At 37.6% G+C, this 14964-nt stretch overlaps 1 protein-coding gene across 1 annotated transcript in view; it reads left to right on the top strand.

Moving 5' to 3' along the window:
* The window catches only part of slc1a7b (solute carrier family 1 member 7b), a 46635-nt gene extending 36614 nt beyond the window's left edge, over positions 1 to 10021 (top strand). The window contains exons 7-11 of the mRNA XM_026159730.1: positions 2464 to 2697; positions 3560 to 3754; positions 6706 to 6840; positions 6956 to 7055; positions 8648 to 10021. Of these exons, the coding sequence (XP_026015515.1) occupies positions 2464 to 2697; positions 3560 to 3754; positions 6706 to 6840; positions 6956 to 7055; positions 8648 to 8908 (925 nt within the window). The 3' untranslated portion in view covers positions 8909 to 10021. The remainder of the gene's footprint in view (positions 1 to 2463; positions 2698 to 3559; positions 3755 to 6705; positions 6841 to 6955; positions 7056 to 8647) is intronic.
* The last annotated feature ends 4943 nt before the right edge of the window (positions 10022 to 14964 follow it).

Raw genomic sequence — 14964 nt, 5'->3', positions numbered from 1 at the left:
CTGATTTACAGCTGATCAAAAGTTTAGGATCCCCCCCCCCCCAAAAAAAAACAAACAAAAAAAACAAACAAAACAAACCCAAAAAAAAAAAGATATCAAAGTTCCAAACATGAACTCCGTAACGAGTAGTTCCACCGTTATTGTTGATCAAACAACAGAATTAGAATGACAACAACGGATTTTGAACTAAATTAACAGAATTAGAATGACAAGAATGGAATTTGAATGAAAAGAACTGAATTAGAAGGAAAACAATGGCTTTTGAACGAAAACAACAGAATTAGAATGACAAGAACAGAATTTGAATGAAAACACCGGAATTTGAAAGAAAACAACAACATTTGAATGAAAAGAACTGGAATAGAATGAGAACAACGGAATTTGAATGAGAACAACAGAATTTGAATGAAAACAACAGAATTAGAATGAAAACAACAGAATTTGAATAAAAAGAACTGAACTAGAATGGAAACAACAAAATTTGAATGAAAAAACAGGATTAGAATGACAAAAACAGAATTTCAATGAAAACACCCAAAGTTGAAAGAAATCAACAAAATTTGAATGAAAACAGCAAAACTAGAGTGAAAATAACATAATTAGAATGAAAACAACAGAATTAGAATGAAAACAATGGAATTTGAATGAAAAGAACTGAATTAGAATGAAAACAACAAAATTTGAATGAAAAAACTGGTTTAGAATGAAGAGAACAGAATTTCAATGAGAACAGCAGAATTAGAATAACAAGAACGGAAGTTGAATGAAAGCACTGGAATTTGAAAGAAAACAACAAAATTTGAATGAAAACAACAACATTTGAATGAAAAGAACTGCACTAGAATGAAAAGAACTGATTTTGAACAAAAACAACAGAATTAGAATGACAAGGATAGAATTTGAATGAAAACATGGGGATTAGAATGAAGAATTTGAATGAAAAGAACTGAGTTTGAATGAAAAGAAAAGTTTTAGGATGAAAACAACGGAATTAGAATGAAAAGAAAAGAATTAGAATGACAACAACGGATTTTGAACTAAATTAACAGAATTAGAATAACAAGAACGGAATTTGAATGAAAACAGAAATTTGAATGAAAACAACAGAATTAGAATGAAAAGAACTGAACTAGAATTGAAACAACAACATTTGAATGAAAAAACAGGATTAGAATGAAGAGAATGGAATTTGAATGAAAACACCAGAAGTTGAAAGAAATCAACCAAATTTGAATGAAAACAACAGAACTAGAGTGAAAATAACATAATTTCAATGAAAAAACTCGCACGTAGAAAAGATCTCAGGTGGGATCTGCTTGTCATGCAAGTAACGTTGGAAACCATCAGAACCATTAAGGTTACATTTTTTTCTCATCAGAGAATAAAACTTTCTTCCACCTTTCAATGTCCCATGATTGGAGCTCTCTTGCAAAATCCAAACGGTCAGTTCTGTGGCATTCAAGGAGACGAAGCATTTAAAGCCGTTTTTAAAGCCCTTCGGTCTCAGATGCCCTCTGATGGCTATGGGGCTGCAGTCAGAACCAATAATGGCCTTAATTTGGGTCAAGGATCGTCCAGTGTCTTGATGGACAGCCAATTGGATCCTCCGGCTCAGTGCTGGATAAATTTTGGCGGGTCTTCCAGAATCATTTCAAAAATTCGAAATGACTGTCTGTGTGTGAGAAACTCTGCTTATGCTCAACTCTGTTAGTTCAACATCAGAATGTCATGACAGTGTGACTACCTGACAGAAAATGACAATGAATCCAAATTTTTGCATAGATTTGGGCTTGTAAAGGCATGTGGTACTAAACTTTTGATCAGCTGTTAAACAGCTGTTAAACTGTTTCAGTTTAAGCATTCTTTTCAATGAATTGAATACTCAAAAAATGTTTTGTCTCACTCCCATTCCTTCTTGTTGCATGTTAAAGCTCTATGCTATATTTGGAACCTTGTTAAGATCGAACCATGCAAAATATAATTTTGCATGGTCTTATACTTTTGATCGGGACTGTATATGCACATTAATAAATATTAAAAATGTGTCAATCTAATATCTACACATTAAGTAGGATTAATTCCACCATTATAATCTGGTCATTTATCCTAGTATATTATGTTATGTGTATGCAGGTATATTGTAATTTAATAGTTTTTTCAGAGAAAGAAAAAATAAAGGATTTAGTCTTAGACAATCCTGTCACTCTTACTTTTAAAGCTCAATTGCTAAAACTAACTAGCTCCTTCTTGTCTAGATTTCTTGTCTGGTTGTCATTCAGCTGACTGATGGTTGGACAGACTGCACGCATATGTTCACATGCCCCTAATCTAATTATTTTTTTTAAAAGGACATTGGTGTTTCTTAGTGTAAAACTCTGTGTATGGCTTCTTTTCTCCCACCATCTCATAAAATCTAAGACTTATAACTGTCATTTTGACACTTGATTGTCTTCATCTCCTCAGGTATTTTCCATTTGGTATTGTTTTCCTGGTGGCTGGAAAGATCCTGGAAATGAGTGATCCCTCAGCCATGGGGAAGAAGCTCGGTTTCTATGCCATCACTGTGGTGTTTGGTTTGGTGCTGCACGGCTTGTTTATCCTGCCTGCTATGTACTTCTTCATCACCAAAAAGAGTCCCATTGTTTACATACGGGGAATCCTGCAAGCCCTGCTCATTGCACTGGCAACCTCCTCCAGGTAAAGAAACTTATTATAGAGAGAATGAATGCGTTACAAAAGGAAAACATCAGTAACTCATTTTATCATCTCATATGTGAGTCAAAATAAAACATCCCCGAGTCTTAACAACACTTATTCTTTTCTTCCTTTTTACTGGAACCTTTACTGTGAAAAATCTCAAAGGGCTGTTGGCTGATCAGAAAACATCTGGTGTGTGGGAAGAGAGGGAAAAGTAAAAGAGCATTCCACGTGTCTTTAAACAGACTCCACTGATGCTTGTGTATCATGTGTGCATGCTGACAGATCATATTCTATAACAAAAACAGGCTTTAGTTTTAATTTAGATGACCATGTCAGTGTTTTTGCATGTATTTGGCAGACATTGTGTTTGCTGTGGTAGATCTGTGACTGCCTTCATTTGTATCTCGTGTGTAAACGAATGAAAACAAGTTGTAGGTAGGGAAGCTCTAAAGTGAAAAACACAACAGTATACTTTAGAAAATGCACCTCAACAATATGTGATTTGACATAAACTGGTTAAACCTCTCCAAAAGCACTGCTATGGTCTATTAATGTTTTCTATTCTATTTTCTATTCAGTTTTAAACAAATCATTCCTTGTTGCATACGCAGACTGACAAAGACGGAGTTCTTCTGAGGTCTTTGGGGTCAGATTGGCTTCATCACGCATGCATGTGTTTGCTAGACTCAGATTAGTAAAAAGCATCTGCTGCATGCTGTCATGCAAAGCATTATTATTCTTAGTCAGCATGAATGAACAGATTGTGTTTGTTTGCATGCATACCTGAGAGAAATTAGGAGGCTTCATATTTATTTTTTTTATTAGCTGTCCTCTCTGTCTTTTTCTTCGTTTTCCTCAGCTCAGCCACTTTGCCTATAACCTTCAAGTGCCTCTTAGAGAACAACCACATTGACCGTCGCATCATCCGTTTCGTGCTACCCGTGGGTGCAACCATCAATATGGACGGCACCGCTCTCTATGAGGCTGTTGCAGCAATATTCATTGCACAAGTTAATAATTATGAGCTGGACTTCGGTCAGATCATCACCATCAGGTCAGTAAACCTTTTTTAAATGTAATTTTAATTGACTTTATTTATTTTGACAAAGCCATGTAAGTATCATTGAATATTTTTAGTCATTCATATGCTTTACATTAATCACGCTGGAAGTCCTGTTCTGATCAGAGGGCTCCACTAACTCAGAGCAAGCATCACCTTCTGTGTCAAACTTAACCACCTTTCATGTCAAGGATCATCTCTGGTGGTTAGACCTCGGTGTCAGGCTTAATGACCGAACAGCAGGTTTCAATTGAAGGGCTTGCAGTGTCCAAAACAGAAGGTATTTATCTTGCAGTTTCACCACAAATTTGTTCAGGAGGTGGTGAGGAGATTTAGTGTACCATCCTGCGTTTTCTGAGGAAAAACATTCGCTACAAACCACCTGAACTGTGATACGTAAAATCGTGTTTTACGTATCACACAACACACTGAAGACGCAGGAGTGGGTTTTTTTGCCACATCAACACAATGCTCATCACCACAACACCCTGTTCATCAGATTTGTCTCTCAGGGACTTATTTTCCTTTCACAAAATAAAATTCAAGTTGAAGAGTTTCAATTTTAGACAGTTGTCAGCAGCTGAAATCTGTTTATAATGCTGCTTTATGTTTTTGTGTTGAAGCTGAAAAAATGTTTGAAAGCCCATCCCAGTGATTCACTGTTGCAGCAGAGAGCTGCTCAAGCACAGCAATGGATGCACGTAAAAGAATGGCTCATCATGCTGATCATCACAGAGACTCAAGCTCGAGAAAGAATACGCTGATGAATGTATTATTGTGCCTGCTGGTGTGAATGACAGCCAGACCTCAGGCTTCGCCGAAGTGAGAGGCTGCAACTTCTGAAGGGACTTTTTAAATAGATTGTTCCAGCGTAATTCATCAACCACATCAAACTATGGGCTAAAAACTAAGCTCAGTAGCCACACATGTAGTTTTAATTGTCTGTCATATCAGACTACTATGTGTAAAATGATGCTCACAGTGAACATTGCTGTTGGATAGTTGGTTTTGGAGCTTTATAAGGGAAATGTAGACTTCTACCAACAAATCTATTGAAGCATACTGATGCCTTCAAGATTAAAACAAAAAAAGAAGAAGTAGATAAAATAAGTTTCCCTTTAACCACTACTTATAAACACTATTTCTGTGTGGGAAACAACATCTACTGGTGCTGAACATGCAGAGGAGCTTGCTGGAAGACAGATGTGGAAAAATAAATCACAGAAAACAAACAAGGGCTTATAACAGACGGAAATAAATAAAAATAACAAATAAATGGCTTGCTGGCATTCCTTGAGATAATAAATATAATAAATGAGATGAAGTAAACCAACACTCTAATACATTTTCTCAGTCAAGTGTCTCATTTCCCTGTGGACTCTGCTGGTGATAAGAAACAAGTACTACAGAGAACTACAGGCTCCCATGGTCTGGTTGACAAAATGCTGATGGAGGATACTGTCTTTCTGAGATTCTTTAGAAAAAGCAAAGAAAAGTAGAACTTTTCTCAAATTCAGTATTAGTGTAAGAGGCTGGCCCTGCAGATGCTTTCTTCCTGTTTAAGGAATCTTTGAGCTTCTCTCATTCCTCTAATTTCTACACTTCTAAAACATATGGAGGACAGAGGAGAGAAGAGGCTTCTGTAGGAACTATAACCAAGGATGCACAGATGTATCTTTTGCTGAAGTGTCTTTACCTTCAACTCTTTCACATTGTGTAATGTTGTGAAAATAATTAAAAGTGGCTGTAAAGAAAAAAATAAAAAATGCCATGGGCACTGTTACCCCTGTGCACACCTATATATGGGCTATAATAAAATTATTTATGACGCAGGTGTATAATACATCATGTTTAATTGGTTTTCATTGCTTTAAAATGAGGCTCCAAATGCCTGTTTCCTTGACTCCTCGCTCCTTGTGTTGTCTCATTGCCTCCTCTGCTCAGATCTGTGGTAGAAGGAACTAACATGTGAAAACTGAAAACTTTGTAAATCTCTGCATGAGAACCAGTTTTTCCATAAAATTAGAAAAATTGACAAGCGGAGGACAAAGGAAGGCTGTCATTAGCCAGAGTACGCTTTTATAGATGTAGTATAAACATGACAGCTTATCACTTATCACTGAAGAGCCACGTGGCCTCAATAAACCAGTATATTCCCGTGATATCATGGTTGAGTTTCTGACCCTAACTCCCATTTCATCATTTCACCCCAGACTGTGGTGTAGTGAGTTGTGGGATCATCTCTTCGTCAAACTCTGGAGCTGCACCAGATATCCGATGTGCCAACATTTTACACCAGATAAGAGGCTTCCCAATTAGACAGTTGCCTTAGAGACATTATTAACATTATTGTGTACTTTTGGGGCCAGGCTCACCTTGAGATATAATCCACAAAACAAATTAGGCAAGAAGAGTCTTTAATTTACTTTAAAGTATTTGCATTCAGCACAAAAATGAACTAAACACAACAAATCCTGATGAACAAAAATAGATGGAAAAATGAATTAGAACCACCACATATGGGGGGGAAAACAATCAGTAAAAGTATGTGAGAATATCAGGACTATATTTGAAGTTAAAATTCCACAACAGTTGATGTCATGGACCAATACCTCTGTCACAGAAACATCTTCTTTCAGCTGCTCCCTTCAGGGGTCTCCACAGTGGATGATCTGACTCCGTCTCACCCTTTGTCTAGCTTCCTCTTCTCTAACACTAACCCTCTGGGTTACTCAGGGAGTCTGGTTGGCATAAATGCAAATTGAAAGCATTCTTTGTCACTTTAGGGGTTTATTTGGACAAAGAAGCAGTTTTTAAAGTAGAGCTGTTCTGCTTTGCCATATTTTCTGTCACACGTGTACTGTTTCAGCAGAAGAAGTCGTCCACTTTATATTTGTCATCAGCTTTTTTACTTTAATTAACTTCACCTCCCATCTCTCCAACAGCATCACTGCTACTGCAGCCAGCATAGGTGCAGCAGGAATACCACAAGCTGGGCTGGTCACCATGGTGATAGTGCTAACATCTGTTGGTCTGCCAACTGACGACATCACTCTCATCATTGCAGTAGACTGGGCATTGTAAGTTGCATATCACTTCTAAAATGTATTAAAGATCCAAACCGACAACAGCTCTACTGACTCGATTTCTATCGGTCCAAATAAAAAGTGTCTTAAATGTCTTCTTCTTTTACAGAGACAGATTTCGCACCATGGTCAATGTAATGGGGGATGCTTTGGCCACAGGCATCATGGCACACATCTGCAGAAAAGACTTCATGAAAGAGGGAGATGGGGTGAGTTTTAATGACAATATGTTTCAAAGGACTTGGGTAATTGGGGTGATTGAGCCCATAGTTTGCTTCTTGGGGCTGAAAACGTTATTAGTTCTGTTTCACGCATTTTTAGAGATTTGGCTAAGTAGTAGGCATTTAGAAGAAACTGAAGATTTAAGTGTGTATTTACTATAATTTTAGGTTTAGCCCCTCCCTACTTTCATCAAATCATTTGCAATCCTTTAGACAGCAATTACAACCCCAGTTCCAAAACGTTGACATGGTGTATAAAATGCAAATAAGACAGAATGAAATGATTCACAAGATTCCCATAAACCTTTAAGCTGAGAAAAGTGAGCAGCACTAAAAAGAAACAGCTGGAGGAACATTTTGCATCTAATTGGGTTAACTGGCAACTGATCAGTGCCATTGGGTATAAAGAGAGAATCTTAGAGAGTTTCTCAGAAGTAAAGAAGGGCAGAGGCTCCCTAATCTACAAAATAATGCATGTAGAAATGTGAGAATATCTCATCATCTGCAGCACATAATAAAAATCTAATATTCAAAGTCAGAATATTCAGAATCTGGGGACAGGTCTGAAAATGAGTAGTGGATTACTATGATTTTCAGGACCTGGGGCAGCACTTCATTAAAAACAGACATGATTAATACTACATAGGCTTAGGAACACTTCCAGAAATCACTCTCTAAACACAATTCAACATGCCATTCACAAATGTAGGTTAAAGCTGTATCATGCAAAGATGAAGGCGCATGTGAACATGATCAGAATAGCCAATTCTGATGGTGCCTTTCCAGATGTGAAAGCATCTGGAAAGGCACCATCAATGCTGAAAGGTATGTAAAGGTCTTAGAGCAATATATCCTCCCGTCCAGACACTCCATGCCTTTCACCAGTTGAAAGCATGTGGAATTCAGTAAAAGGACTGGATGTTAGAGTCCCTGATATTGCATTGCTTTATATGGAGAGAATCTTGAGGGGTGGCTGTTATGAGGAAAGGCAGCCCAGAAACTTTACCAGCAGCACACATCGTTGTGTGCCTCAACATTTTTATTTTTTTCATTGGGGTTGTAATTGAACAGTACAAAACGGCAGTGACTAATAATGAAATCTGATTTGTTAGTTGTTGTTGATGTTAGTTGACTGACTGATGCTCTGTGCAGGACGCGCCCCGCCTCTCATCCTATCACAGCTTCAGTCACCCTAAGTTTGACAAGTGGTTTAGAAAACTGATACAATAATTCAAAAATACTTCTATTGAAGGTAATTGGGGTTTAAATGGCTTCCAAATCTTTTGTGCACGTTTTACACAACATACAAAGATTTTGGAGACTGAGCTAAAAAAAAAAAAATTGCACACAATTGATGAACATTTAAATAATGGGAAAAAATAATCTAATAATTTCATTATTTATTTTTGCCATTGGAAAAATGTATTTGTTAAAAACTAAAATGTATTACAACCACAAGAAGTGGCACTTCAATAGCCTTGGATCATTTTTCCTTTTCAACCTTTGGTTTCCTTAACAAAGAGAACCTTCTGAGCACTCCAGATTTTTTCAAGTAGTCCCATATATTATCCAATCTACAGGTACCTTTGATCTGTGAGACCAAAACAGCAATGAGCACCCCTCCTGTGATGAACTGCCACACCAACAATGGCAACTGCCGACCCCCTCCTTTAGGGGTCAAACACCAGTTCATCCCTCCTGAAGTGGCTCAACTCATACAACTGGAGGAGGGCGTTCGGCCGCTTTCAGACAGGAAGAAACCTCCAATTCCTCCGAGACATCTGAAGAAGAGCAAAGAACACTGCACTATAGATATGAATGGCCTTGAGACCAATGTATAGCCTCCTCTTGCAGTTTGAATGGTTCTCTGTAAGTTATGCTGAAAGGAGCGCAGCAGCAAAGGACACCCGTGCAGGCAGAAGGACAATACAGATGAGCTCATCTAGCTCCACAAAAACCTTTTAAAGCAAAGCAGTTGCAAAAGACTCCACAATAGCGCATTTACAGTGGAATTTATGGCAACACAAGGACAATGATACGATTTCTATTATAAAATTTGTCCTTGGTCCTGTACCTGCTATTACTTGCATTGATTCAATCATTTTTATTTGATATATACATTTTTTATGACTTTTTGTTTTTGTTTTGTTTTTTGACAATGTATTTTTTTGTACTGCTGTACTGCAAGCAGCCAGCTGTTTGCATTATAAAAGATGAGACAGGATGTCTGCTTGGAGCTAAATGATCAGGAGGCAAAGTGAAATGCACACATTTTTTAAGTTTGCCTTAACAAAGCTGGTGGTGCTAGGCTGATGGTTATTATGGGACAAGAGGAAGTTGAGTGAACTGAATTTGTACCCACCCCTGTAGTGATGTTATAACTTTGATATGTGTTTAAAACAGAGATTAGAACTGTTTTATGTGTTTGAACAGCCTCAGGATCATTTGATTTAATTAAGCTTTCTGGCATATTAGCAGCCTGAAAACATCCACTAGTAATTTAATTAAATGTTTGTCAGTTGACTTGATATCAAACAGAAATTGGCACATTTCAATAAAACATTAAGTTACTAACCAGCTCTTCCATTTCTGCTGTGTTAGTTGGTTTTTTTTTTTTTCTCATTTATGTAGTGAGCCAATAAAGCACTGGGGCAGCTTCCTCCTGTCAATACCCAACCTAAATTATTTCACCCAATCCCAACTCCAGTAGAAGAAGGGGATGGAAAACTACATGCCTTGTTCCATCTGGAAACGCATCTAAAAGTTGAGCTATTTAAAGGAGTTCAATAGTCAGATTTGGGTAACTTATGCTACAATTAAATTAATCCGACTATAACACACATGTAAAAAAAATGTTTTTGTAAAGTGGCCTATATAAGTGTATCACTCACACTGGTTAGCAGCGTTGGGAAGGTTACTTTTAAAATGTATTCCACTACAGATTACAGAATACATGCCCCAAAATGTATTCTGTAACGTATTCCGTTACGTTACTTAATGACAGTAACGTATTCTAAATACTTTGGATTACCTAATATATTATCATGCTTTTTACAACTACGTGAATGTACTATTGCTGTGTGATTTATTACTATTACCGAAGGTCCGCGACTCCGAACTGTAGTAAAGGGACCTCTGACTAATACGGCGGGTTCATGTCGGGCTCTCTCTCACCCAGGAGGCACACAGTCGCAGAGAGAGAGAGCGCTGCCGCCTGGAACAACAGAACATAGCTGTCAAACAAACCCAAACAACCCGTGACAATATGAAACAGGAAAGTACCGCAGTGTAATCCATTTATTTCAACAAAGTAACCGTATTCTAAATACCACCTTTTTAAATGGTAACTGTAACGGAATACAATTACTCATATTTTGTATTTTAAATACGTAATGGCGGTACATGTATTCCGTTACTCCCCAACACTGCTGGTTAGTGACACACCCCACCACCACAGCTGTCTATTCCTCGACTACTGGAGGTTACTGGCTGTTACTGGGTGACAGCCAGTAGGGAGCAAACACTTGCTAATTCACCACAGGGAGATGAAACTTGAATAAGTGAAAGAAATCAGTCAGAGACATCTTTGAATGGAAATTAAGATCGTAATATGTTGCACGGGCCTGGATATTCACGCCATTTTCCTTCACTAAAATATCTATATAACAACTGCAAAGACAGTCTAAGTTGCAACTAACTAGCAACAAACACCCTGACCGACTGTTTAAGACCAAAGTCTATTTCTTGTTCATGTCATTTTACTCTAGTTAATAATAAGCTACTTTCATAAACCTCTTAGAACAGCACCATCTCCTTCTTCTTTTTTTTATTTATTGACATATCGTCTTACATTGAAACTGCTGGAAAATTGTGAACTATAGTTTCTTTCCACTGGCTTTGTCAGCAAACATATCACATATGTGCATGCGTAATACTTGACACAGGCACCATGATTTTACCAAATGCTTTGTGGACTGCTTGGTACCGTTTGAGATGGTGATATAACTGAAGATTTGACAAACTCACTCAAAGGGTATCTCAAACCTAACACAACCTAACGCCCATTTTACTCTATATGGGAACGCAAATTTAAAATAAAGAATACTTGCATTCATTTGGAACGTTTTTACTTGGGTCATAAATCAATGTCTATACAGTCATACTTCTTTCAGCAACTCAGAGGCATGGCCGCCTGCAGGCTATTGGAAAGAATCTAGATTTAATGCACATTTGCAGAAAAAGCATAGAGCACATGCTATTTATAAATTACCATTGCAGTTTTGCCGCTCCAGAAAGAGAATTTCCATCATGATCCAAAATTATAATTATTAAGAACATTTTCTTACTGTACATTTCAATTTTGTCATATAAAGGCAGAAATGTACTCTTCCAAATAGTATGTTTTCATCTGTTTTGTCATTCCATTAATAATTTTTCTCAGCTCTTTACACAGTAAATACCAGAGAATTCAGAGCATACAGACTGAGATGTGTTTTTCTCTGGTTAGTGTCCTGCCTTTTTTTATAATACTGAACAGATCTGCTATAGCTCCACACAGAGCAGTGACACTGCCATGTGTGGGAGAAGCTGCAGAAACAGCGAACAGATTTCAGCCTTTTCAAATAATTTATTCTTGTGTTTTTGACTGTCTATGTATGACAATATTGCATTCATATCAATAAAGTGAGATTTTATGCTGAAATATGTATCCTGTTAGAAAACATGAATGAACTAAAGGGTCAGTAAAATCAGCACTGGTTGAAGCTCCGGTTTTGTTGATAGAATTAAAATATTTCATTCGCAAGCAAATGTTATTAATCATAGTGGAAAATAATATGTATATTTACCTTCACTGCAGGTAAATCACTGCTTTTCAAGATTATTGCTATTATTAAACCAACTCGCTGGTAAAACATTACGATTTATCCAAACTGTTTAGTAATAGCAGAAAAAATCGTTATAATTTTTATCTTAAATTACCGTATTTCCCGGACTACAAAGCGCACCTGAATATTAGCCGCACAAGCTAAAATCAGGGGAAAATCCTGTTTTGTACATACATTAGCCGCACCTGACCAAAAGCCGCAGGTGTTTCAATATTGACTTATCATATGTAAGAGAATATGCACAAAGCGAATTGTCAGGAAAGAGATGGCTGTTTGGAGACACACCCCTTTTATTAATATTTTGAAAATCAAGTTATGGGTACATATTTGCACATGTGCTGTGCTTCATAAATGAGTAACAAATGTAGTACATAACAGTAACCTACAGCACACCAGAAAAATAGATTCGGACTACCTTTTAGGCTCAGGTGCAGTGACACGGCTTTAACAAGAAGAAAAGTCAGTCATTCACCACCATCTTCCTGCGCACTAAAACCACCAAAGTCCTCTTCTCCAGTGTCGGAAACGAACAGGCTCAGGATGGCTTCGTCATCCACTCTCAGCTTCTTTCCTTCGTTGTCACTTTCAAAACCAAAGATAATCCTCATTGTCATTGTCAGTGTCGGAGTCGAACACCCTCTGAAGGGCCGTGGCGGTGTCCTCCTCTTCATCATGCAGCAGTCCAGCCCTTCGAAATCCGTTGGTGATCGTGGATGTTTGCACACTTTTCCACGCTGTCAGAATCCACCGGTAGAGTTGAGCACAACTTGCTTTTCGCAAGTTTATCGCCGCTCGTCATCCACGACTCCCGCTGAACACGTAGCGCTACTTTGAAGTTTGTTTTTCGCGCTACTTCGCATACGGCACTATGTTGCCTGGCGGATGGACATGTGACCAACATACCACTCTTGAACCCCGATCCTTCCGCCAGGCAACGTAGTGCCGTACAACAGCGGAACAAACAAAACAAATCGTCTTACGATATCACAAAAATCATGGACAATCTATAGAAAAGCCGCACCTGACTAAAAGCCGCAGGGTTCAAAGCTTGTGCAAAAAGTAGCGGCTTATAGCCCGACAATTACGGTATCTGATCTGAAATTTCCCACTTGTGGGACTAATAAAAGTATCTTATCTTATCTTATCTTACCACTCATTATGAGTTTAGTTAACTTATTTTTTGTTAAACAGCATGAAGGTAAGATGTCTATTTACAAGTGACGTATATTGATAATTGATGGCAGTAAATATGTTCTGAGTGGACAGAATCAATTACCAGTCTCCTGTTCACTTTATGTTTCTGACATTATACTAAAATTTGGCTGTAATTCATCTAAAGGACGCTCTTAAGATAGTCCTTAATATGAAGGAGTGAATAAACCTTAACACGTAAAACAAGAAAATATTTTTTGCAGATAAAATATCAGTTTTATGTCTTTTTTTTTCTTACAGGAAAGACTTACTAGTCTACTAGTAGAGTCATTGCTAATGGGTACAAATTTGTCTTTTAAGGACTTATTGGACTCTGACAGAACTTCTGTCTTTCACCTCCTTTTTAGCACCCCATTTCTAAAAGATACACTAGAAAAACCAGAGTATAATTAAATCATAAAAAACAGTAAAGATTTATGTCTGGTGTTTTTGGACTAATAATAACAATAACAACAATAATAAAAATCTCCCATTTTTTAAGCCTGCCTACAGTTCTGCACATCTGCAAGTTGCTTTGCAACCCTCGTCCACTCCACCTACTCTTTTCAAGTTGTGTATGATCGATGTCACCAGAGATGGGCAGTAACGCGTTACTTGTAACGTGTCACTGTAATCTGATTACTTTTTTCAAGTAACGAGTAAAGTAAGGGATTACTATTGCAAAAACGGTAATTAGATTACTGTTACTTTGTCATAGGAACACTGCGTTACTAAAACCGTGATTTTTTTTGCAAGAATGTCTCATGACAGTGACGTAAGCGAGTGCGTCGTTCATGACAACAGCTGTGTGCAGATCAACAATGGATCATATATCGAGTGTAGGAGAGAGTATGAGCGTGCAGCGTTTAAAGCGTGGAAGTACTGACCTTACTTTGAGTTTGATTTCATAAAAAGTGACAAAAACATTAGTGTCCGTTGTGCGTGGGAAGAAAACTTCTTTTTACACCGAAACCCCCCCCCCCCAAACAAGCTCCGAGTGCGCAACGATGTAATGGGAAATTCACAGAGAAACTCGTGGATTCTTCAACTGACCGCTGCGGCACACCTGCACCAGAGCACACCTCCGCCTACGTCACTCCTGCTATACAGGTGAAAATAGAGCAACAGGACCGCTGAGTCTTTGACTTTATTTATTTTCTGCTGTGTTTTACTTGCATCTATTTGAAAGAGTGAGTGTAAAAACAAAAAATATTTTATTTCATGTGCTGGAATGTGCAGAAAATAGGTTTAAATGTTAAACTAATTTAGCTAACGTAGCGTTTCCTGTAAGCCTCTTGTCCATTAACATTTAGTGGTTCACTTTGGAGTTTCTAACAGGTGGCTATATCGTGTCCAGATGATTCAGAGGAGGAAGCTTTCTTGCAGAAAACTGATTTTGCAAATGTTTTATGAGGAAGCAAAATAAAATGCAACACATTCAACACATTTTCGGTTGTAAAATGGAATGTAAACTTTTGATTGTTTACCAGAAAACTCCACAGGGGGCTTATGTGTTCTCTCCCAGATTGGTAAACTCTGACAGAAACAAAAGGAAGCAATTACAGAATGCAAATCTAGTGAACGACTCAAACGCTGATGAATAAATATATTTGATATTATGGTGATGAAATGCAGCTTTAAAGCTTTCCCATTGTTGCTATTCATTCTTTCTCTACCATTTTAAAAATAAACGCTTGAGATTTTTTAAATGTTTTAGATCTTCTGTGTTATTCCTAAAACTTCAATTACTTATGTAAAAACTAAGCTCTACGTTCAGAATAATGACATTAAATTGCAGCCTTTTTTGAGAATACTTGTAG

The sequence above is a fragment of the Astatotilapia calliptera genome, chromosome 23 (assembly GCF_900246225.1).
Source record: "Astatotilapia calliptera chromosome 23, fAstCal1.2, whole genome shotgun sequence".
NCBI classification, from domain to species: domain Eukaryota; kingdom Metazoa; phylum Chordata; class Actinopteri; order Cichliformes; family Cichlidae; genus Astatotilapia; species Astatotilapia calliptera.
The sequence above is the reverse complement of the archived record's forward strand: the minus strand, read 5'-3'. Positions and strand labels throughout refer to the sequence as shown.